The sequence below is a fragment of the Rhinolophus sinicus genome, linkage group LG02 (assembly GCF_036562045.2).
Source record: "Rhinolophus sinicus isolate RSC01 linkage group LG02, ASM3656204v1, whole genome shotgun sequence".
In the NCBI taxonomy this organism is placed as follows: domain Eukaryota; kingdom Metazoa; phylum Chordata; class Mammalia; order Chiroptera; family Rhinolophidae; genus Rhinolophus; species Rhinolophus sinicus.
In genome coordinates this window covers 24,531,533-24,558,326 of record NC_133752.1, presented here as the reverse complement: position 1 = coordinate 24,558,326, position 26,794 = coordinate 24,531,533, and the positions used below count along the sequence as shown (strand labels likewise).

Genomic DNA, 26,794 nt, shown 5'->3' with positions numbered 1-26,794 from the left:
TACTCAACTTTTTCTTGTACCTGCTAGAATCTCAGCTCTTATAGACAGGTGTATCTACCCTAGTCTTGCTTTCTTCCTCTGATGGAATTGGTCTCCCTTGTTTAGTATGTATTGTAAAAGTTTACAAATGTAATTAGGCAAAGAAGCAGCTGTTATTTATATAGCATATATATACAGCAGGTGACAAATGGAGGGCACAAATAGATGCTTCATGTGTATTCCTTAGTGTTCTTATCTCATGCATTTTAATCAATGTAAATTTCCTTTTATTAGGGTGATGGCTGTAGTTTTTTTTGTTGTTTTTTTTTTTTTATCTCTTTGAACTTATATTTGCGAATACTTTAAATGTTGTTTGTAAGACCCAAGGGTAGCTTACTCATTGGGAGAGTTGACTTGTCTGTTCCTGATAAAAAGCCAATCTTAGTTATACCTAAGAAAAAATATAGGTGTATATTTAAATTAAGTGTTTGTTTTCTGGAGCTAGTATCTTATTTTGAATAACTATACAAGCATGTGCTGCCAGGTAATTTCACATCTGATAATACACTTTCTGGAAAATTCAGCCTAGCCCTGAACATTGAATTTGGAAGTCTCTACTATATGCCTCCCAGTTCACCTTTCTTGCCTGGTTTCCTGTTTACCTACTGCCCCTTGTCCCTCTTTCATTTATGCTGCAGTCCCAGAAATCATTTCACACCATTATGTAAGCACACCTTTATGCCATAGCCTCAGGTTACCCCATTATCTGGAATTGTTTGCATATAGGGGGTCCTTCTTCTAAATCAGTACTCAAATATTGCTTTGTAGCTTGTAGTAGTATCTTCTTTAAAAGTAGTTTTTCTATTTTTTATTATTTTTTATATGTTCTTAACTAGACTGTTAGCTACTTGAAAGAAAGAACTGTATTTTTCTTTAAATCATCACTGTACCTTTCATATCAGAGATCTTCAATGTATGTACCTTAAAAGAAAATGATAAATGAGCATTATGACTTACAGTTCTATGAAATTTTAAAATAGAAATATGTTGTAATGAGCTATGCTTTTCTCTAACAGGGTTCAGAAATGCTCAGAAATCAATCAGATGAACTCCCATAATTTGGCCTTGGCCTTTTCATCCTGCTTGTTTCAAACTAAGGGACAAACTAGCGAAGAAGTGAATGTAATTGAGGACTTAATTGACAATTATGTTGAAATATTTGAGGTAAATGTTTTATATCCTCTTCTTGTTAAAATAGTTTTGATGTTACTGCTTGTGAACAAAAACGCATAATTTTTAATGTTTTTATTTAGGTCTTTATGAATATATAAAAATAAAGAAAATAAAGGATAGTTATATATGATCTTAAATTTTCCAGATATAACTAGCTTTTTAAGCTATAGCCATTCATTTAAATATGGCTGCTTTTAAAGCTTTTATACCATCTGCTGTCTTTTGAATTTGAGAATATTTCTATTTATAGTGTTTTTATGTGTTGTTTTTTTTCCCCTCCTCACTGTGTGTATGCATTAAGTATGTGTACTTAGAGGTGTGAACTTACGAATTACACATTTTGGTAATAAATGCCAGGCTGTTAATTTCTGCAAATGGAAACGTTTTCTTTTAATTGTGCCTGAATTGGAAAAAACAAAAACTCTGAAATATTTTTCTGTGTTTTTTTTATTAAGTTATCTCTAATTATTTGACTTTTCAATTTGCTATTTTATGATAACATTTTCATGTTTTATCAGTAAACTGTTAGAATAGGGATAATTTCTTAGTTCAAAGAAGCAAAAACAGAAAATAAGCCAAGGATTTGAATATGTGGGAAATACAGACGATCTGGGTCAAAAGTCCCAATATAAGTTAAAGGTCCAGCTCTGTCATTTATTTCTGGCATCTCAGTTTTGTCGTTTAACCTTTTTGAGCCTTCCATTAAATGGTGCTTTAAGATTACTTGTTTTCCAGGGCTATAGGTATACCAGATGAAATCAAATGGGTTAATATAATACGTTACTATTTGTAAAGTTCTTACATTATTATAGTAACTGATGACAAGATTCCTTAGCAAAGAGAAACTATTTTAAAAAAATACAATAACAGTTTGTATCTTTATTTGTATAGGAACAGACACCAGAGTTGTTGGATTCTCTTTACTCTTTGATCTCCTTTTTATTTCTTTCTATGTGTCTACTGTTTTTGATCAACAGCAACTTCTGTGCAATAATTCTGATGCTGAGAAATGAAAGAATTAGGGGAAAATGTGTGGCTTTGCATGCTCTTATTTTTTATATTTGTACTGTTCCATTAATTAAAAAAAAATGGTTACCTTCATACTTTTGTTAAATTTACCTTTAAATGGTGGAAATTTCATAAGGACTTAATGAATATTTTAGTTTGAGAAATGAGTCTTGTCTGTCAACCTACATAAACTTGAACAAACCAGTCATCTGCCCCTTTGCTTATTAAATCACCTTGGCAAAAGGGCTTCCATTGATAGAATCTGCAGCCAGAAATGGTGTCATCATAAAATGTTCTGACCTTTATGAAGATCTGTCTTGTTGGCTTTATTTCTGTTCTAGCTGTGTGGGCCCACGCTGACTGAGATGGCCATTCTCACTTATTTTCACTTGTTGGTCTTTAAATTCCTAAAGAAACGTATGTGAGGATGAGTACCATCGCTCCGTATATTTTATTAGACTGTCCCAAATTATATTTTAAACAGGTTCAAGAAGATCAAGTCAAACAAATGGACATAGAAAATAGCTTTATTACCAAGTGGAAAGACACTCAAGTGAGTAGCAATAGTTAGATCTCCAAAGAGAAAAAAAATAAATAAATAAAAAACAAAAAAAATCCCAGAAAGTATTGTTGTAAGTAAAGACATTTGTTGTGTTTATTTTCAAGTTTCTATTTGAAGCAAAGTAAAAGTAATGGACAAAGAGAACCGAGATCAGATAGTTGTGTAATTCTGCTGCATGATGCATATATGCAAAATGCCCTAGTATGTTAACGTAATTTGTTCACAATACAGAAAGAAAAATCTGTTTTAATCTTATCAAAATATCCTTTATAAAATCATATTATTTATAAAAGCACTATTAAAAATGCCAGTGTGTTTCACAGGAAGTGTTTAAAGCCAAAAATACTAGAGTAAACTGAAAACTCAGACTCCCTAATGATTCTTTCCGTTATGATTTTGAATATATAAATTATTTCTTATGTGCTTTTGCTTTGCCTGCTCTTGGGTGATTACATTAGTGGAAATGTTTCTATGTGATCTGTGTAACGTATGCTAATTTATGTCTTCAATTGATTTTTCTAGATCTTCTCTTGCTTTCCTCAATCACATCATACTGGATTTGTGTGTTCAGGTTGCACTACACTTTCCCAGGGGACCTTTCCTTGTTTGATGACTATTTATTGTCATTGCTTAAAATTGATCTTTAATTTTCTTCTAATAACTAGGAATTACAGTGAATTCAGGGTACCAATATAAATAATAGAAATGGGTCAAATATATTCTGTTTGTAAGATACACTTAGAGCATGAGGCTCAAATGCTTTATTAGTCAAACCCTAAATTCACCTCATTCCTGAAATATCCGCTACTCATTACAATAGTCATCAGAGCTATCATTCCCTATGAAGGAGATAAGGAAATGCCTTCATTCTAGTCCCCCAGTGCTAATACTGTGGTCCTAATTACCTGAAGAAGTATTTCCTCCGTTTTGACCCAAAGTAATTAATGCAGTCTCCAGGGGAGTTTGCTGTAATACTAAAAAAAATCTGGCTGATTATCTCTTAGCTCTCTTGGATTCTTGCTTTTCTGGGACAGTCTCAGTCATGAAAGAAAGGATTGTGTGAGCCCAAGATATAATCTTTGGCAACATTATCTATATTGTTATTAAAGTATGAGTACCCTTCCACATTTTTATCTTTTATATTCATATTATGATAAATAAATGAATCTTGAATGCTTTCTAATTAAGTATAAGTAAGCAAAATAAGAAAACAATTTTCTATAAAATAGAACATTTGGGAAAGGAAAGAAGTGTTTGGAAAAATCTGTTCTTCTGCTTGAACTTTTCTCTATTTCATCCAACTCTCCCCTGGAGTATTTTTCTGAGAGTCTCTATGTCTTATCCCTGTTTGAATTTCTTAGCTATGTCTGTTTTTGGCTTCGTGGTGTTTGCTTTTTTAATTTTTAAAATGTGTCTTTCCTAGAGAGTTGTTTATGCAAACACAGTGAAAAGTAAAAGTGTCAGCTGCATCTTTTCTTCCCTAGAATTTTCATGTGGCATCGAAAGTGAGAAAAAAATTGAAAGTAATAAGCTTTTCTAAGTCTGTAGTGTTAGAATAATTAAGAACACTTCTTCAAAGTATATTTTAATGTTTTCCCCACAAATTCACTCATCTGGTTTTACTCTGAGGCAAATTTAACTTCAGAATGATTGTTTCTCCTTTATGATCATTTTTTTTTAAGTTGGATGATGGATTTTTTTAAAATTAAAGTTTATTGGGGTAACAATTTTTAGTAAAGTTTCATAGATTTAAGGAGTACAATTCTGTAATACATTATCGATGTCTCACATTGTGTATTCACCATCCAGAGTCAGTTCTCTTTCCATCACCATCTATTAGACCCCATTTACCCTCTTCTAGAGCCCCCCCCATCACCCTTTACCCACTGGTAACCCCAAACTATTATCTGTGTCTCTTGAGTTTTTGTTCCCTCATTTGTTTGTCTTGTTCTTTTGTTGTTTTCAGTTTTATATACTACATATCAGTGAAATCATATGCTTCTCTACTTTTTCTGTCTGACTTATTTCTTTTTTTTTTTTTTTTTTTTAATTAAATTTATTGGGGTGACAATTGTTAGTAAAATTACATAGATTTCAGGTGTACAATTCTGTATTACATCATCTATAAATCCCATTGTGTGTTCATCACCCAGAGTCAGTTCTCCTTCCATCACCATATATTCGATCCCCCTTACCCTCATCTCCCACCCCCCAACCCCCGCCCCCGTTACCCTCTGGCAACCACTAAACTATTGTCTGTGTCTATGAGTTTCTGTTTCTCATTTGTTTGTCTTGTTCTTTTGTTGTTTTTGGTTTATATACCACATATCAGTGAAATCACATGGTTCTCTGCTTTTTCTGTCTGACTTGTTTTGCTCAGCATTACTCTCTCAAGATCCATCCATGTTGTCACAAATGTTCCTATATCATCTTTTCTTACTGAATAGTATTCCATTGTGTATATATACCACAACTTCTTTATCCATTCATCTATCGAAGGACATTTTGGTTGTTTCCATGTCTTGGCCACCGTAAACAAAGCTGCAATGAACATTGGAGCACACGTGTCTTTATCTCTAAATGTTTTCAGATTTTTTGGGTAGATACCCAGAAGAGGGATTGCTGGGTCATATGGCAATTCTATTCGTAATTTTTTGAGGAACCTCCACACTGCCTTCCATAACGGCTGCACCAGTCTGCATTCCCACCAACAGTGTATGAGGGTTCCTTTTTCTCCACAGCCTCTCCAACATTTGTTACTATTTGTCTTGTTGATGATAGCCATTCTGACTGGGGTGAGGTGATATCTCATTGTGGTTTTTATTTGCATTTCTCTGATGATTAGTGATATTGAGCATTTTTTCATATGTCTATTTGTATGTCCTCTTTGGAGAAATGTCTCTTTAGGTCCTCTGCCCATTTTTTGAAATGGGTTGTTTGTTTTGTTGTTGAGTTTCATGAGTTCCTTGTATATTTTGGATATTATCCCCTTATCGGAGACACTGTTTGCAAAAATCTTCTCCCATTCACTTGGTTGTCTCTTTATTTTGTTGATGGTTTCTTTTGCTGTGCAGAAGCTTTTAAGTTTGATATAGTCCCATTCATTTATTTTAGCTTTTACTTCCCTTGCCTTTGGAGTCAAATTCATAAACTGCTCTTTGAACCCAAGGTCCATAAGTTTAGTATGTATGTTTTCTTCTATGCAGTTTATTGTGTCAGGTCTTATGCTTAGGTCTTTGATCCATTTTGAATTAATTTTGGTACATGGTTACAGATAGCAGTCCAGTTTCATTCTTTTGCACATAGCTTTGCAATTCTGCCAGCACCATTTATTGAAGAGGCTGTCTTTTCTCCATTGTATGTTTTTTGCTTCTTTGTCAAAATTATCTGTGCATATTTATGTGGGTTTATTTCTCGGTTCTCAATTCTATTCCATTGGTCTGTGTGTCTTTTTTCTGCCAATACCATGCTGTTTTGATTATTGTTGCCCTGTAGTACAAGCTGAATCCAGGGAGTTCTTTTTTCCTCCAGTATTGTTCTTTTTTCTTAAGATTGCTTTGGCTATTCGGGGTCTTTTGTGGTTCCGTACAAATCTGATGATTTTTTTTTGCTCTGTTTCTTTAAAAATGCCATTGGGATTTTGATGGGGATTGCATTAAATCTGTATATTGCTTTGGGTAATACGGCCATTTTAACTATGTTGATTCTTCCAATCCATGAGCATGGAACGTCGTTCCATTTCTTTTTGTCTTCTTCAATTTCTTTTAAAAATGTCTTACAGTTTTAAGTATATAGGTCTTTCACATCCTTGGTTAAGTTTATTCCTAGGTATATTATTCTATTTTTTTGCAATAGCAAAAGGAATTTTTTTTAACTTCTTTTTCTGAGATTTCATTGTTAGTACGTAGGAATGCAATGGACTTTTATACGATGATTTTGTAGCCCGCAACTTTACTATATTCGTTTATTGTTTCTAATAGCTTTTTGGTGGAGTCTTTAGGGTTTTCTATATGGAGCATTGTGTCATCTGCAAAGAGTAACAGTTTAACTTCTTCATTCCCAATTTGGATTCCTTTTATTTCTTTCTCTTGCCTGATTGCTCTGGCGAAGACTTCCAACATTATGTTGAAAAGTAGAGTTGATAGGTGACAGCCCTGTCGTGTTCCTGAACGTAGAGCAAAGGGCTTCAGATTTTCACCATTAATGATGAGATTAGCTGAGTTGAGGGTTTGTCATATATGGCCTTTATCATGTTAAGGTATTTTCCTTCTACACCTATTTTATTAAGTGTTTTAATCTTAAATGGATGTTGTATCTTGTCAAATGCTTTTTCCGCATAAATTGATATATGATTTTTGTCCTTTATTTTGTTTGTGTGATGTATGACATTGATGGATTTGCATATGTTGAACCATCCTCGTGCCCTGGGATGAACCCCACTTGGTTGTGATGAATAATCTTTTTAATGCATTCCTGCATTCGGTTTGCTAGAATTTTGTTTAGGATTTTTGCATCTGTACTCAACGTAGATATTGGTCTGTAGTTTTCTTTTTTTGTGCTGTCCTTACCAGGTTTTGGTATCAGGGTAATGTTGGCCTCATAAAATGAGTTAGGAAGCATTGTCTCTTCTTAATTTTTTGGAAGAATTTGAGTAGGACAGGTATTAGATCCTCTTTGAAGGGTTGGTAGAATTCACTAGTGAAGCCATCTGATCCTGGACTTTTGCTTTTGGGAAGGTTTCAGATGACGGATTCAATTTCCTTACTGGTGATTGGTCTATTTACATTTTCCAATTCTTTGTGATTCAGTCTAGGAAGGCTGCCTGTTTCTAATAACTTCTTCTTTTCTTCTAGGTTATTGAATTTGGTGGCATATAGTCCTTAATAGTATTCTTGCATAATCCTTTGTATTTCGGTGGCATCCATCATAATGTCCCCTCTATCATTTCTGATTTTACTAGTGTCTTTTTTCTTTTTATCTTAGTGAGTCTAGCCAAGGGTTTGTCAATTTTGTTAATCTTTTCAAAGAACCAGCTCTTTTTCACATTAATTTTTCTGTTGTCTTTTTGTTCTCTTATTTAGTTCTGCTCTGATTTTTATTATTTCCTTTCTTCTGCTGACGTTGGGTTTCATTTGTTCTGCTTTTTCGGTTTCTCTAAGTTGTAACATGAGGTTATTTATCTGGGATTTTTCTTTTTTCTTGAGATAGGCCTATAATGATATGAATTTCCCTCTTAAAACTGCTTTTGCTACATCCCAGAAATTTTGGTAGGATGTATTGTCATTCACATTTGTTCCTATGTATCTTTTGATCTCTCCTCTTATTTCTTCTTTGACCCAGTTGTTCTTTAAAAGTATGCTATTTAATCTCCACATATTTGTGGTTTTCCCTGGTGTCTTTTTTCAGTTAATATCCAATTTCAGAGCCTTGTTATCAGAGAATATGCTTGGTATGATTTCAATCTTCTTAAATTTGCTGAGGCTAGTTTTATGTCCAATATATAGTCTACCCTTGAAAATGTCCCACGTACACTAGAAAAAAATATATAATCTGATGTTCTAGGATGACATGCTCTATAAATGTCATTTATGTCCATTTCATCAAATGTGTTATTTAGGGTTGCTTTTTCTTTATTTTCTGTTTGGATGATCTGTCCATAGCTGTCAATGATGTATTTAGGTTCCCTACTATAATTTTGTTTTGGTCAATTTCTCCCTTTAGTTCTGTTAGTAGTTGCTTGGTATATTTCGGTGCTCCTTGATTGGTGGCATAAATACTGATGACTGTTATGTCTTCTTGTTGTATAGTCCCCTTTCCCATTATGAAATGTCCATCTTTGTCTCTTGTTACCTTTTTCACCCTGAAGTCTGTTTCATCTGATATCAGTATGGCTATACCTGATTTTCTCTGGATACCATTTGCTTGGCGAGTCAATTTCCACCCTTTCACTTTGAGTCTATGCTTGTCCTTGTAGCTGAGATGTGTCCCTTGGAGGCAGCATATGGTTGGGTTTAGTTTCTTGATCCAATCTGCTACTCTGTGCCTTTTTATTGGTGAGTTCAATCCATTTACATTTAGGGTGATTATTGATATGTAAGGATTTCCTATCATTCTATCTTTGGTTTTCTGATAAGACTGCATCTCCATTGTTTCTTTGCCTTTTGTTGTTGTCTATTATTTCTGTGTGGTGGTATTCTATGATATTTTCCCTCTGTTTCTTCTTTTATTTCATTATGTATTTCAGTTCTGGATTTTTAATTTTTTTTTATTTTTTTATTTTTTTTTTTTTTTATTTTTTTTTTTTAGTGGTCACCATTAAGTTTATGTAAAAGAAAGTTTTATATTTAGAGTATTCCATTTTCTTCAACATGGTTACATTCTCCATTTCCATATAACGGTTCAGGCCTTTACTCTCCCCCATTTTATGTTTTGGTTGTCAGAAATTATCCCTATTTATGCTGGTCGAATAGCCTCCTTCAGTATTTCTTGTAGTGTAGGTCATGTGTTAGAAAATTCCCTCAGCTTCTGTATGTCTGGAAAGGTTTTTATTCCTTCTTAGTATCTAAAGGATAGCTTTGCTGGATATATTATTCTTGATTCATAATTTCTCTTTCAGAGATTTGAATATTTGGTTCCCCTCCCTCCTGGCTTGTAGGGTTTCTGCTAAAAAATCTGATGATAATCTAAAGGGCTTTCCTTTGGAGGTTACGATCTTCATTACCCTAGGTGCCTTGAGGATTCTTTCTTTGTCGTTGGTTTTTGACAGCTTCAATACAGTGTGCCTTGGAGAAGGCCTGTTGGGATTGAGGTAATTAGGTGTTATATTTGCTTCTTGGATTCAAGGATCCAGTTCTTTCCACAAGTTTGGAAAGTTCTCATCAACTGTTTGTTTGAATATACTCTCTGTTCCCTTCTCTCTTTCTTCTCCTTCTGGTATGCCCATTATTCTTATATTGCTCTTTCTGATGGAGTCAGAAAGTTCTTGTAGAGTTCTTTCATTTCTTTTAAGTCTCAAGTCTCTTTCTTCTTCTATCTGTGTCATTTCCAGGTTTCTACCTTCGATGTCACTGATTCTTTCCTCCATCTGGTCAACTCTACCACCTAAGCTGGCTGTTTCATTCTTCATTTCTTTTACTGAGTTCTTAATCTCTAGAAATTCTGTTTGGTTCTTTTTTAAAATTTCAATCTCTTTGGTAAAATGGTCATTAGTTCTTTGATTGTGTTACTGAGTTCATTAAACTGCCTGTCTGTGTTTTCTTGCATTTTGTTGAGTTTATTAAGAACTGCAATCTTGAATTCTCTGTCATTTAAGTCACATATTTCCATAGCTTTAAGTTCATTTTCTGGTGACTTTTCATTTTCTTTCTGAGCAGGCTTGTTACTTTAGTTATTCATGGCAATTAATGATTTATTATTTCTCTTTCTAGACATCTACAGGAGTGGGTTCTGCAACAAGTTGATAGAAAGAGGTCTTTCTTTTGTTTTCCAGTAGGTGTTGGTAGAATGTTTTATTTTCTCTCTGACTGGACCCTTTTATTCTCTCTCACATTGTAGTGTTCTATTTTCTCTGCACTATTCCAGCTTCTCACACAATGGGGGGATTCCCTGGAAGGCGGGCTTCTCCTCTGTGAACAGTTCTTCTGGTCATAGGGTGCAGTGTCCATGGGGGGACGTGGAGTGCTTCTGAAATTCCTGCACCAGTTCTTCCTGCCCAAGATTCAGAGCCCGTGTGTTTCAGCATCTCTGTTTACTCCTTCAGAGATCTGCCCAGATAGGTGGGTACATGGGCGGAGTGCATTTTAAGAGGTGGCCCAGAGCAATGGCAATGACCACCACCACAGCCAGTCATGCTTCCATAGCTCCCTTCCATTTGTTGGACTGCGAGTCCATGTCTGTGGACCACAGTTCTCAGAACTGCAAATATTCTCTTCTTTTGATCTGACAGGGCTGCCGTTCCACTTCTAGCACCGGGCAGGTGGGGGCAGTGTGAGCTCAGGGAGGGTAGGGAGGGTACGGCTAGGCTCAGTGCCTAAGGCTTCTGTTCTCTGCTCGGTAGTGAGGGCTTAAACCACCATTTTCAGCTTTCTTCCCTCAGTCTTTGCTCCGAGGTCTCTGTTGTGAGCATGGGCCATAAGCGGAGCCCTAGCAGTCTGAGTTCTTCCCTTGCCCACAGCTGAGGTAGTTCTGGAATGCAGCGAGCTCGGAGCACTGAGCTAGGTCTGCGTCCTGCTCCCACTTGTTCTCTCTGCACTTCTCCCTTCCCTCCTCCCCCATTCGCGCAATTTGCCCACTGTTAGATGATTTCAGTAGTGTGCCTCTTAGTCTTGCCTGTCTGCTGTGCAGGGTACGGCTAGGCTTGTTCAATTTGCTGTAAATTCCAGGGGCTGTTGTAAATTCAAGAGGCTCACCTCAGGCTCCATTTTTATGACGTGATGGATGATGGATATTATTCCTAAGTGGTTACACAACTTCAGGGAATTTCTGAAAAAAGCTGCTTAAAATATTTTTCATAGATTCATTTGGTTCTTTGTTAATCTCCACTTTATACTGTCAATCTCTCCATAGTGATATGTGTGTGTGTGTGTGTGTGTGTGTGTGTGTGTGTATATATATATGTATGTATATATATGTATGTGTGTGTATATGTGTGTGTGTGTGTATATATATGTGTGTGTGTGTGTGTATATATATATATATACATATTTATTTTCTGGATTATATCTTCTTCACTTGGTATGTCTTCTTGGATATGATAGTGACTAAAAATAGCACTAATGCTTGGCTAAAGATAATTAAAAACTTACCTTTTATTATCTATGTTATCACTTATTTTATCTTGCTAAATATATTTTCTCTATTTGTAGTTTTAATACATCTTGGACCTAATTTATCCTTAGATCTCAAGGTTTAGACATATCTCTGAAAATGTATCAAGACCTATTTTCCTTTTTTAATTATTGGTATTATGTTCATCCTGTAGCATAGAGCAGAATTATATATGGCTCGTTTTCAGTCCTCATTTTATCCTCTTAACATACATGATGATGGCTCTTACAACTTCTGTTGCTATAGTCAGCATATTTTCATTGTAACCAGATACATTGTTTCAGTTAGAATGTGAGGGTATTTGAGGACTTGAAATTCTTTGAGTAAGATATTAAAAAAACAAAACAAAAAACATTGTGACAGTTGTTGCTGATTGTGCAGATTCGTTGTCCTTAATCAACCACATCTGCTAGTAACAGGGACATTGGCTCATTTCATTATTAAAAAATATTCAGGAATAGATCTAGGACTTTCCAATTGTCTTAAGTATCACATGCGTGTTCTTGCAACATACTTATATTTGCTGTCTTCACATGTGCCCTTTTCCAGGTTTCCCAGGCTGGAGATTTGTTAATTGAAGTGTATGTAGAAAGGAAGGAACCTGACTGCAGTATTATAATCCGGGTGAGGCCTCCTAAAGATGGATGTAAAGAGTACTGTTGGAAATCACAAGTGTTAGCATTAGTTTACATGCCTTGAATTTTCTCTTGTTTCTTATAGCTTATTTTACACACCTAGTTAAAACTGTGACTGAGGAGAGGATTGACTCTTCATACCAATATCCTCTGGGAATTCCATTTTCAGTCATTTGAAAAGGGAGCATCTTACGTGTTTTCAGTTAAGGTTAGAATTTTCTATAGGTTCTAGAAAATAGCCTGAGCTTAAATTTTTGCTCCTATTCCTAGCTTCTTAACATCAGGCAAATTATTTACTCTGAACCTCAATCTTCTTACCTGAAAAATAAGGAAATATTGCAGTATGCTCAGCACATCAGGGTTTAATAAATATAACTATCGCTGTTATTATTTTCCTATCTTATGTATCCTAGACCTTAGCTTCCAGTCTTCCAATTTAGGTGAATATTGGATAACTCTTTTCTTTCTGAAGACTATTAATCAGTTTTTTTCCCCTAAATTAAAAATATCCTTCTCAGGCTACCATATTCAGGACTTAGTCTGCTTTAAGAAGAGTAACAGTGATATTTCAAATTCCTGCTTGGTAAGGATACATTCTCTAGGAGGAATAGATATTCTACCATGTAGCAGTAGAAATTAAGCTTTAGCGCCTTATCTTTTTTAAAGTTCAGGACTATTAGATATTTCTGGACTTTAATTTTGTTAAAGATATATTGTAATTGTTAATTTATATGTTTTTAATAATTATGCCTTATGACTCTGGCACTGGTTACCTTCCTTAGAACGTGGAGCGGATCCACTGTGATCATAGGCTTTGGGCTTGTGACTCTGGCCATATCGTATTTCTTGTATTGATGATGTGATGTTGAAAATAGGGGACTTGAGGAAATATTACAGATTGATCAGCCCAAGTCCATCACTAATGTTACAATTGGTATTCATAACACAGGATTTAACTCCATCTACGCTTACGTTCTTTAGTAGCTCAATTTAATTTTATCTTACTAATGAAGCCATAACAGTAGCTATTACAACTGAGCAAATTTTTTGTTATTTTAAGTACAATATTTAGATAAAGGACTTGTCCAGTTTCACTATACAACTCCAAGTGCTTTTTTAAACAGTGCAAAAACTATACAAAAATAATCATTAACATTTGTTTAATGCTTCAGAGTTGGCAAAACTCTTTAATTACATTTATCGCTGCTGATCATTCCCTCAACCCAAGGAGGCAGGGAAAGCAGGTAATGTTTCAGGTTTATATTAATAGCAACTGGGAATTAAAAGCATTAAAATAAAGCCAGAACGCAAACCTGGATCGTCCTATTCCAAAGCTGATGTTTATTATACTGCTTTCTATGTTCTTGATGATTTCTAAAGTGTCCTTTGTGGAGTTCTAGGTATTCTGAAGAGGGGCCTTGGGTTTTTCCTGGGACGAAGAGTGGAATTCTCGTTCTTCCCTATGTCAACTGCAGGTGCACTCCCTGCTGACTATTTCACAAATTTGATTTCTCAGTAATATATTATTTTAAGAAAGAGCTATACTTCTTTAAAAACATTTACAACCATTTGGAAGAACAGTATCATTGAAATAATTCATCTAATGTTTCTACTGCTTCAAGTTTTCCACTTTTGCCAGATACTGTTTTTATTTTTTCCTTTATACTTATACTTAGTTGGGCTTTTCTAAATGGAAAACAGTGGACTTCACTGTATAATTAATGTATTCCAAAGAAAGCACTAAATTCCTCGAAGTCTGATAGACTGTAAAAGTTACATGTAATGAAAAATATCTTATTTATATATGTGCAATATGCTTATGATCAGTAATGGACAGGAGAAATGGAAATGAGAACATTCCTAAGAAATTTTTAAAATAGGTTCATACTTTTACTGAAAATGTGCAGTTGGAATATTCTAATACTTCAGACGTCTTGTATTTAACATTATAACCAAATTCTAATTGAAGAAAGCCAATTTGCTTTTGGCTAGCATGCATTTAAAACTGGCAAAAACAAACAAACAAACAAACAAAAATCAGGAACAAACAAATCAAAAATCCCAAAAGTCCCTGAAGAAAATAGTTGTTTATGCAATGGCCTGAGGCTTTGGGACTCTGGTAGAGCTGGCCCCCAGGCCGGCACTGCAGACTCTGCCCTGTGCCCTGAAATCCTGGTTCCAGGTGACTTTGGTATCCCACCATCTGTCACTAGGCATGGCAGGGCACACTACAGACCACTAAAACCCTGGGGCTTTTTGGCATGGAAGATAGCAGTCAACTGTATATAATTTAGGCATCAGGCTGAAGAAACCAACCCACTTTGAACTCTTGATTTTAGAACTGAGGAGTGAAAAGTTTTATTCGTGGAAAACCATTGGAGTTGCTGTTTTGTAACAGTCTTTGTGTGAATGACTAGGTATATTTTTCCCTCCTCCTGAGTGATCTTATTGCTCACCATGTGGGGAAAAAAAAATCCTTCCTGACTGTCTGTGTTGTAATATCTCTTTTGCACTCACTCTGAAATGTATTACATTTTATGGAGAAGATCTGCACAGGCTGTTTTCTCTATGTGTTCAGAGAATGCTACTAAAACACACTAGAAGAAACATGAGATACCATAAGATGGGGGATGGCAAGTATTTTGCCCTTGCATAAGGCTATGTCTGTGTCTGACATATATTCTGAAGAAATTTTTCCTCTTTTGCAGATATCTCCAGTGATGGAAGCAGAAGAATTAACTAATGATATGTTAGCAATAAAAAATATTATTCCTATAAAAGGTGATATCTGGGCCACGTTTGAAGTCATTGAAAATGAAGAGCTAGGTAAGTGATTTTCATGCTTGGGATTCTTAAATTCCTTATAGTATGAAGACTGCTATATTGTGATGTCATTACTAACATTTTATGTTTTTCTAAAGATTAACGTTATGAGTTCCCTTCTACCTTGGTGCGTGTGTTGATAAGCTATTGCCACTTGAGGTTGCCTTCCTATGATTCTACTCATCAAAATAATTAGATTATTTTGTTGACTATAAAAATATAGTGCAAAGCATTAGGCATGTCTGTTGTTGCTTCCGGAAATAGGTCTTTGTGTATAAGAACAAGCAATTTGATTTGTAACAATATTTTAAATGTCTCCACCACCATCCATCTTATGCTTATATGTGACTTATTTAACAAAAAAAGAATGTTGATTTAAAAGATTATTATTTTTAAAAATAACTTTGGTTTAAGCCTATCAGAAGCTTATTTTTATTTTTATTTTTAATTTTTCCATTTAATTTATCTTTAGTGGAATGGATCAGATATTTTGACATCTTTTATCTCTGATGTGGAAGTATAGACAGAGCTGTTAAAACACCTTGACTACCCCAGTAGTCCAGTGCTGAATTCGCTTAACATTCTAATGACAGCATTTGGTTTTAAAGACCTCTAGGAAGAAAAAAATAAAAAAGAGGCAGAATGTCTTTGTGCCTTGACCATCTGTCTAGCTGATACCTATTAAGGTCTTGGGACCCTTTCACGCATAGCTGTCAAACTGCCAAAAGTAAAAGCTTGCCACCTGCAAACTCAAGATAAAAATTAAAATTCAACATTGAAATACCCCATCGTGGATTATGAGGAGTGTTGTAATCATTGTTAGAATGAAATGGGATTAGCACATATTTTGTCTTTCATTCCTCCATGTTGATGTTTTTATTCTCTTACATCTTTTTATCACGCACTTTAAGAATCAAATGTGTATTATTACAATGTTAATTTTCCGTAATCACCGTGAGGATTCAGTGACCCTGGTGCTTTGGTGTTAGCTTCCCGGTGTCTCCTGCACAGTTAGGCTCACTCTTTCCCACTCACAGCAAGTACTCTGGCCAGTAATTCCTGGGACCATCCCCCTAGTGCCAAGTCTCAGGGCTTTGCTTCAGGCTTTACTTGACTGTCCTTTCTGTGGCATTTATTGTTAACAACCATGCCCTTTGTCTTCCATGCTCTGTTTTGAGCAGGCTGGATTTTCTTCCTGTCCCTCTAGTCATTCTATCTCATCTGTTCATTCTCTTCCTTTGTCTCCCCCTAAGCAGTGGGGGTCTGCTGGCCCTGCCATCTCTTCTCATTGGACGTGTTCCGTATAGATAAACTCGTCCATTCTTTGTGATTGACTAACATGGGTGACTAAAAATGTTCCCCAAATGCACTTTTATCTTCCTGCCTCTGGCCCAATTGTTTACCTCCTTTAAAACCCAGACAAAGGGTTTTATTGTACGTTGTCTCATCTTTTTGGTAGTGCCCATCACATGGATTCATCTCTCTCAGTGGGAGTTCCTCGGAAGGAAGGCGGGATTCTCTTTTTCTTTTTTTTTTTCTTTTTTTCTGTCTCCAGTGTCTGGCACAGTGCCTGCTACATCATCACCATATAGTTACAACCTTTTGCATAAGTGAAGCACAATTGTGCAATACTGAGTGGTTCAATGGTGGCCGAGTCTTTTGATTTTTGTTGTTTAATTGTAAGGAAAGGGGCCAGGTTATCAGCTTCATCATTTTTGTGCATGAACGGTAACTGCCAGAATTATCTCTCTAAATCACAGATGGGATCATATTGTTCCACCACTTAAAACCCTTTTATTATTTCCTCGTTGCCTGTCCATCCTGCTAGATCCAGCTCAGATACCCCGTTCTCCATGGTGATACTTAGATAAACATAGTTCTCACTGATCGTTTTCTGATTATTTGCTTATAGCTCTAGAGTACTACATACTGCCTCACTTACAGGATAGTATATGTGGCTCTGCCCTACACCACGTGTTCTTTAGGACATTTACCGTATCTTTTAGACCTTTATATCACTCACTATCTCTAGCATAGTGCATTGATGTGGAATATACCCTACGAATATCTTGTTACCTTAGGCGGAACATAAAATAGACGCATTCTGAACCTGAGTGACGTGGGTTGTTGCTCCTTGGATAAATGTATCCACATGTGGAAAGCACATAAAAAGATTCCTTCTTGTAGATTAGGAACCACTGAGAGGTCTCCAGGCCCTGGTTAGCTTTTAGACAGCTGATTGTCTCCTGCATGCTTCTTTTCTTCTGCTGTTTCCTTAGGAGATCCACAGCAGAATAGTGAATCATAGGTTTTGGGGGCAGACATCCTCTCTCTGCCACCCTTGTTCTCTCAAGGACTGAGTCCAAGCATATCCCTGTGTCACAGCATTGGAACTCTGTGCCTTTGGACGTTGGTCCTCCCACCTGAGAGGGGGAAGCAGAATGGATGAGGGTAGGGAGGAATGCTGTATAGACGAGAGATTGCACTATATCTGGAAACACAGTGAAGGGATGCTTGCCCTGAAAATGGCTGATTATCAACTTGTGTGTGACAATTAGTACATCACAAATCGTAAGATTGGATTGAAGTGGAGTTTTAGTTGGTGGTTATTGTTTTTGTTTTTGTTTTCCCTTCCCTCTAATTAAAAAAAAAAAAAAAGAAAGTCAATGAAGCTGTAAAAGGACTAGGATACCTCAAGTTGTTTTGATGTGTGAATGTCCAAATATATAATCAAAAGTAACATTCCAAGTACATCAAGCCAGAATACTTTTGATGAAGAATTCAGATTTGGCCTGGTTTTCATGTGTGGTCCGCTATTCAAGTAGAAATGGCTGGAAGAGAAAACTAAAGATGATTTCTACGGCGAGGAAAGCAACTGAAGGGCCCTGTGACGATGTTGGCTTACCTGACGCAGGTGGAACTGTGGCTCCACTGGACCTTCCGAAATGTGAAAACCTTCCTTCTAGTAACATGCAGGGGAGACAAAGGGAAATATAAAAAGAAGATAAAATTGAAAGCATTGGTCATCACAAGAGTGTAGTTGATAGGAAGAATGTCAGCAGGGAATTGGTGCTATTTCTACTGTAAATGTAAATTCTCCAAGTAAGGAAGTAACCCCAAATAAATAAATAAATAAATAGACAAATAATTGAACCAGAAGGGCTGGATGTTATTTTAGGCATCTGTAAATTATAAAGCAATAGTTCTCTACCCTGTCATGTCCAGTGACCCCTTCGTATGATAAATATGTTGTAATGCTCCCTTTATTCTCTTGAGATAATGTATGATACTCATTTTAAAAAAATAGTAATAATAGAATACCCGAATTAGAATATAAAAGGGAGGAATAGGACAATATGTCGTAGAACGTATCCATGCTGACACGCGTCTACATGGTGAAAGATAATGAAAACAGATTCTCACACCTACATGGAATTACCATTGGCTGTGACAACTACAAATGGAGACTGATAAAAAGCGTGACTTACACATCATCAGAAGCATGGCTGTCGCTGGCGAGATGCTGTCTTAGTCCATTTAGGCTGCTGTGACGGAATTCTGTAAACTAGGTGGCTTATAAACAACAGACATATCTTTCTCACAGTTCTGGAGGCTGAGAAGGCCAGATCGAGGTGCTCGCAGATTCAGTGTCTGGTGAGAACCAGCTTCCCAGTTCATAGAGTGCAGTCTTTTCCCTTTGTTCTCACAGGGTGGAAGGGCACTCTGGGGGGTTTCTTTTACAAGGGCACTAATCCCGTTCATATGAGGACTCTGCCTTCCCAAGGCCCCACCTCCTAATACCATCACATTGGGGATTAGGTTTCCACAGAGGAATTGGGGGCGGGGGACACATAGTCAGACTATAGCAAATGGTGAACACCTCTTAGAAAGTTCTGACAAAGACCAATCTTTTTTGGCTTATATGGTGGTCAGATTCCTGGAAAAATAGGTCAGATTGAAACCATATAAAATATGTTGAGGATTTATATGTAAAGCTGGGTTAGATTCTAGGCTCAGCTGACTTATCAGTAGGTTTTTCTCTCTAAATGAATGTCTGGTGGGACATTCGAAATTTGTACTGGATAGAAAAAAAGTCTTTTTTGGTCTCACTCTTTGAAAGATGCCGAACAAGCTTCCTTGACCCACTGCCACCAATCATTAGCACAAGCTGAAACCCAGCCTAGGAGAGGCTATCACCTTCATGAAGTGCTAATCTTCTAAAGCACGCAGTTATATTAATGCCTCACCTTAAAGCTGATATAGCCCCATATTCTTAGGTCCTTGACATGCTGTAAAAAAGTGACTGAGGGGCCTCATTTAAGTGGGCTTTTTCACTGAGAGGTTCATGTTTGTGAAATACTTTCTATGCAGCACTATCATAACAAAATGTTTTCCTGGTTCTTCCTCATAGTTACTAGGAAGTAGAGGATCTGATCAGTTTTAATCAGGATTCTTTCCTACCTTTCTCTTGATTGACACAGAAAGTGCTGTCACCCTCTGATGATATGGACAGGACAGAGAGAGACTTGCACATTTGAGGAAGTCATAATTGTCTCAGGAATTCCTGTGTCATTACTGCCAGAAATTTAATGACAATACTTATAATTTCAAGTGAAAAATGGATAGCTTTCTTTTTAACAAGGGAAGCCAGGTTTATTCTGTGAACATGATTTTAAACTATTAATAATGTGATTTACCTAGCTAAGAACCAACTCCCTAATCTGTTCTTCTCAAATAACTACAGTAAATTTTCAGCAACTTTTATGCTATAGATAGTATGCAAATGAGCTATTTATTTCTAGTAATGTCCTAATGCCAAATGACTTAACATAACCATATAATCTATCTTGAAGATGATTGCAAATGTAACTAAATAAAAACTTGTAGGAATTTGTATCCCAGCAATGTTTGATGACTCAATTTTTCTTGCCACTTCTCTTTTTCATAAGGTAGATTTTAATGTCATTTTATAATTACAGTCTTTGACAGTCTGTAAAAAAAAAAAAAAGGCATTTATCTTTTCATCCCATTTTTCAGCTCTGTTTTTTTGCAGGAACTGGAATCTTCTGGATTTTCATTCTCCTGGATTATTTTATACTATGATACTGATGTGAAAAAAATACAACTGAGTTTTTGCGAATCTGTATTTGCCTCTATATCTGCTGTGATATTTTTCAGATTAACTAAGAAGACTTTAGAGCTATCACAATAGTACCTACTTAGGATAGTGACTCTGTAATATAAATGGTCTGATATTTGGAAGTCTCAATACCAATTTAATCTTGTAATAAAGAAGCAGGCTTTTATTTCAGTCCAGATACTGTTTTCCAGTTAAGAATGTCATTCTCCCCCGAAGCCAGCTGCAGTACCATCAGTTTCCTTAAGTGCAGAATGTTGGAAGTATCTGGCAATTATTTCCTACCACCTCACTAAGGATAGAAAGTGAAGGGGGAAGTGTGAGCTGACATTCTTTTCCACTTTGCTATGTTACCTTGTTCAGTCCTCAAAAAAAATCTTGGTGAGTTGATACTTTTTTTTCTCAAATTGCATGCGAGAAAATCATGTAGGGGTTTACATACTTGTCTAAAATAAAACTAAGTGTAGTAGTTAAGATTTGGGGCTGTAAAGTCAAATAGATTTGACATTCAAATCTCTGCTCCTCACTTGAGCCAGGCAAGTGGCTGAATGTCCCTGATCCTTGGGTTCCCTTCCATATAAACTATGAATAATAATATTTAATGAAGAGTGTCCTTGTGAGAATTAAAAGTCATAACTGATCAAAGTATCCAGTATATATACTCGTACTGTCTGGTGCATAGTTATTAATCCAAAAATGGCAACTCTTAATGGGATCAGGAGTGTCCCAAAGATTGCAAGTAATAGAACCAAGAATTATATAACACCAATGTAAGGAGAGTGCTTATTCTATAATTAGTTTTTTATGATATTATTGAGTGCATTCCTTATGCTCTACATTACATCCCTGTGACTTATTTTTTAACTAGATGTTTGTACTTCTCAATCCCTTTCACCTTTTTTTGCCCCTCTGTGTACTGCTCTCCCTCTGGAAACCATCAGTTTATTCTCTGGATCTGTGAATCTGTATTTGTTTTTGTTTTTGTTTTTAGAGTCTTCATAAAAATTGAAATCGCATGGTGTTCCTCTTTCTCTTTCTGACTTATTTCACTTAGCGTAATACCTTCTAGGTCTACCCATGTTGTCACAAATGGCAAAATTTCATTCTTTTTTATAGCTAAGTAATATTCCATTGTATGTATGTACCACATCTTCTTTATCCATTCATTCATTGATGGACACTTAGGTTGTTTCCATATCTTAGTTATTGTATATAGTGCTGTAATGAATGAGGGTGTGCATGTATATTTTTGAATTAATGTTTTGGGGTTTTGGGTTTTTGTGGATAAATACTTAAAAGTGCAATTGCTGGGTCATATGGTAGTTCTCTATTTAGTTCTTTCAGGCATGTCCATACTGTTTTCCATAGTGGCTGCACCAACTTACAATCCCACCAACAGTGCATGAGTGTTCCCTTTTCTCCACGTCCTCACCAACACTTGTAATTTGTTATCTTCTTGATAATAGCCATCTGACAGGTGTGGTTTTGACTTGTATTTCCCTGATGATCAGTGATATTGAGCATCTCTTATGTGTCTGTCAGTCATCCATATCTCTTTTTTGGAAAAATGTCTATTCAGGTCCTCTACCCATTTTATTTATTTATTTATTTATTTATTTATTTATTTATTTATTTATTTATTTTTGCTGTTCAGTTGTATGAGCTCTTTATATTTTTTGGATAGTAACCGTTTGTTAGTTATATTATTTGCAAATATCTTCTCCCATTTCATAGGTTGCCTTTTCATTTTGTTTATGGTTTCCATTGTTGTGCAAAAGCTTTTCAGTTTGGTATAGTCTCATTTGGTTATTTTTGCTTTTGTTGCCCTTGCCCGAGGAGACCTATCTGAAAAAATATTGCTAAGACTGATCTCAAAGACTTTTCTTTTATGAGTTTTATGGTTTCAGGTCTTACATTTAAGTCTTTAATTCATTTTGAGTTTATTTTTGTATATAGTGTAAGAAGGTGGTACAGCTTCATTTTTTTGCGTGTATCTGTCCACTTTCCCCAACACAATTTATTGAAGAGACTGTCATTTCCCCATTGTGTACTCCTGCCTCCCTTGTTGTAGATTAATTGACTATATAAGCATTGGTTAATTTCTGAGCTTTCTATTTTGTTCCATTGATCAATATGTCTGTTTTTGTGCCAGTCCATACTGTTTTGATTACTACAGCTTCGTAAAATAGATTGAAATCTGGGAACATGATACCTCTAACTTTGTTCTTCTTTATCAAGATTGCTTTGGCTATTTGGGACCTTGTTCCATACATATTTTCGGACTATTTGTTCTAAGTTCCGTGAAAGGCACCATTGGTATTTTGATGGGGACTTTATTGAATTCATAGATTGCTTTAGGTAGTATGGACATTTTAACAATATTAAATCTTCCAGTCCATGAGCATGGTATATTCTTTCATTTATTTGTGTCTTCTTTAGTTTCTTTATTAATGTCTTACAGTTTTCTGAATACAGATCTATTACCTCCTTGGTTAAATTTATTCCTAGGTGTATTATTCTTTTTGATACAATTGTAAATGGAATTGTTTTCTTAATTTCTTTTTTTCTAATAGTTCATTAGTAATGTCTATTTGTCGTGGCTAGGTCTTCCAATTATAATAAGTTTTATTTTTAAATACAGCTAATACTAATTACAGCCTCCATTAGTAGAAGACAACCAATTTATGGGTTAATCAACAAGTGAATTATAGCTTTGGCAAATTATGTACAATTATGATCTTTCACCAAATCCTTTAGAAAATTATTTAAAGAAAAATAATTGATATAGCACAAAAGATTTTCTCTGGTTTTACAAAAAATTATATTTTGTCTACTGATCTACTTACAAATATTTTCTGTAAATTATAGGCCATGATAGACATTCATAAGATGCTTCATTCCTAAGTATTTATTGGCCATCTGTTATGTACGTACTCAACACGCTACTGTGTACAAAGGATGGATTTGTAAACAACAGGGAGATTTGTGTTTCAGATACATGGCCCAGTTGCTCATTTTTTTCCATTGGCTTTGTCCAAATGGATAAAATGCAGACCTATTTTACATTGTACTGAAGAGTAAGCAAAAATCTGGTTATTTAGACTGGAAGCCAAAAATTTATTTTCTTTTCTGTGGACCTGGGATCATTTGATAAGTTTTGGAATGTTGTAGTCACACCGTGTTTCCCCAAAAATAAGACCTAGCCAGACCATCATTTCTAATGCATCTTTTGGAGCAAAAATTAATATAAGACCCGGTCTTATTTTAATATAATGTAATAATATAACATAATATAATGTAATATAATATAATATAATATCTGGTATAGTGTAATATATCGGGAATAATATAATATTATTATATTATACTATATTATATTATATTATATTATATTATATTATATTATATTATATTATATTATATTATACCGGGTCTTGTATTACTTTTTGCTCCAAAAGACCCATTAGAGTTGATAGTCCGGTTAGGTCTTATTTTCGGGGAAACACCGTAGCAGGGGAGACCCGTACGTATTAGGAGGATATTGTACGTTTGGCTGTTTTTACTACCAATTAAAATATCATTGTTTATATATAAGTATGATGCTACTGACACTCTTTCTTGTTTATCATTAGTATTTCTACTGTAAGCAAAAATGAAAAGCCCAATCACTATGTACTTTTCTTTAGAAGGGTAGGAAAAAGTTGAGTTGGCTTATATATGGTGATAATACTGGGAAAGCTGCATCAACATCTTCATGTTATAGCTTATGTTCTGCTGTTTCAGTTATGCTATTTTCAGTGTACTATAAAAAGTTTGAGTTTCTTTTTTTCCCAGCATATGCTTCTGTTGTAACATTTTATTAACTGATTGGCATATTTTGATCAGCAAAACACTTTACTTTGAAGTTTTGATTGTAATTGTAAAATCTTTTTTTTAAATCTCTGTGCTAAGAACTTGTGATGTATTTAAAAATATGATTGCCTAAAACAAAATATGTATATATGAGTATTTTTCAAGGAGAAATCTGTAAGATGTCATTAACTTCTTACTTTTGATCTCCTATGTCAACAGCTAATGTATAATATTGCCATTTAAGATTCTGATTGCTTTTTCCACTAATGGTTAAACATAAATTACTCAGTAATATTTTATGATTATTTTCATATGTTCTCTGTTGAAATTATATTTTATAATTTTATATTAATTGACTATGAGAATATCAGGTATAAGTTGTTTACTACTATTGATCAGAAATTATAACATGCTAATCTTGTTGGGATAAACAAAGAATTAATTTATATTTTGACTACTGGGCATGATTAATTTTGCTGTTCTTTTTTACAGTTACTTAACTGCATATGCAAATAGGCAGATTTCCATAAGCAAACCACAATGTTGTCTAAATTAAAAAGAAAATTGAGTAGGATACTGATTTGTTGTCCAAAAGGGTAGCATTATTTCTGAGATTTTAGCTAAAGGATAGCAGCTCTGAACTTTTTGTAAGTAGTTGAGTGACAAACAAATGTTCCTGCACAGATTCATTTAAACAGTAAATTTTATTATATGCCTAATGGTATTCTAGGTGTTAGGGTCTCTTTTATGTAGTACTAGTGGTATTATTCTGTAACTTAAGATATGATTATGTTTATTGTTCGCATACAGATCTTTTTAAAAGGATTTTTCAAATTTATAGTTCTAGTTGTAAAAAAAGATATCTTAATATATTTGTATTTGAATTTTTTTTTCTTTTTTTTTTTTTCCTGCAGAGCGCCCTCTTCACTACACAGAAAACGTGTTGGAGCAGGTGCTTCGGTGGAGTTCATTAGCTGAACCTGGCTCTGCTTATCTTGTGGTGAAGCGATTCTTATCCACTGATACAATTAAACACTATAATGGTAGGTGCTATTTCTCATAGCAACTATGATTGAAAATTCAAGTGGCTAAAGGATAATTATTATGGTACAAGGGTTATTTGAAAATTAAATAAGTAGCTAAATACAGAATCTGCTGCAATAGTATTGTTGACTAGAAAGAAGGATACCGTGTTTCCCTGAAAATAAGACCTAGCCAGACAATCAGCTCTAATGCGCCTTTTGGAGCAAAAATTAATATAAGACCCGGTCTTATTTTACTATAATATAAGACTGGGTTTTACATAATAAAATATAAGACCAGGTCTTATATTACTATAAGACCGGGTATAGTATAATGTAATATAATATAGTATAATATAGTATGATATATAATATAATAGAGGGTCTTATTTTACTATAATATAAGACTGGGTCTTATATAATATAAGACGGGGTCTTATATTTCTATAATATAAGACCGGGTAATATAATATAATATAATATAATATAATATAATATAATATAATAATAATATAATAGTGGGTCTTATATTAATTTTTGTTCCCAAAGATGCATTAGAGCTGATTGTCCTGCTAGGTCTTATTTTTGGGGAAACGGTATATAGACAGGAGTATCAAGTGCCAGAGTCAGATTTCCCGGAGGGTAGCACTATGGTAATTAATAGTGGGCTAATCTGATGGTGCCAAGTTAAAGCATTTGAAAGGAATGGTTTATGTTTATAAGGGCTTTATGCCATATTTATCTGTTTTCCTAATCTTTAGATAGAGGGTAAATCTTGTTCCTGAATTATGTTTATATCTGAAAGTTTTCTAGACGTTTAATAAGTGCAGATTATGCAAACTCTGAGATCATGTGCTTGTTATAATTCTCACTTATTTTCTATGATAGAGGAAAACAAATAAGTACATAATAAATACTTCCTATAAGGATACTTGCCATCCAACTGGGAGGAGACGTGCACATGCAGGGTTAAATAAGAAGTTAGCTAGCACAATAAGATAGTCTCTGAATTTGTATGAGATATCAGAAAACTTTTATTTTGAAACTTTGATTCTTCTGTTGTTTTGCCATTAATGGACAGATTAGAAAAAGCTTTACTGCCAGCACTGTACGTAAAACAATCCCCAAAGCAAAGGATTCAGGTTTTATAAGATGAATTTACCACAGCTTTTATAATTAATAGTAATAACCCTTATTATTTATTAATCACATATTAACTGAACTCTATTAATATATTAGTCCCTATATCTTCTATAACAATCTAATAACATGTTGATCATTCACTGAGCTCTGTATGCACCAAATCTCATTTCAAGTTTGTAAAATATCCTTGTGAGTTATATTGTCACTGGAATTTTACATATTGGATTTGAGAACAGATTGGTCTTATTTTTTTAAAAAAGGTGGGATGTTGATACAGCTCTTAAATGCTGTAAACCTCCTAGTAAGTATAATTGCAGACTCTCTAGCTAATTTTCATAAGTCAGTAAATTCTAAATTGTGCCAAAGCTAATCGGATAAATTTCTGGTTTCATGATAATGTCTTAGTCTGTTTTGGCTGCTGTAACAAAGTGCAACAGAGTGGGTGGCTTTTAAACAACAGGAATTTATTTCTCACTGTCTGGAGACTGGAAGTCTGAGATCCAGATGCCAGCATGATTGGGTTCTGGTGAGAGCCCTCTTCCAGGTTGCGCATTTCTCATTGTATTCTCTAGTG

The 26,794-nt window shown here is 34.9% G+C and overlaps 1 protein-coding gene across 3 annotated transcripts in view; it reads left to right on the top strand.

Moving 5' to 3' along the window:
* The window catches only part of ARAP2 (ArfGAP with RhoGAP domain, ankyrin repeat and PH domain 2), a 186,201-nt gene that overhangs the window by 121,594 nt on the left and 37,813 nt on the right, over positions 1–26,794 (top strand). For 2 of the 3 annotated variants that reach the window (XM_019741969.2, XM_019741970.2), the window contains exons 23-27: positions 1,056–1,203; positions 2,705–2,773; positions 12,158–12,232; positions 14,952–15,069; positions 24,970–25,098. In XM_019741969.2, coding sequence (XP_019597528.2) covers positions 1,056–1,203; positions 2,705–2,773; positions 12,158–12,232; positions 14,952–15,069; positions 24,970–25,098 — 539 coding nt within the window. The remainder of the gene's footprint in view (positions 1–1,055; positions 1,204–2,704; positions 2,774–12,157; positions 12,233–14,951; positions 15,070–24,969; positions 25,099–26,794) is intronic. The other variant, XM_019741971.2, reaches the window with a different exon arrangement.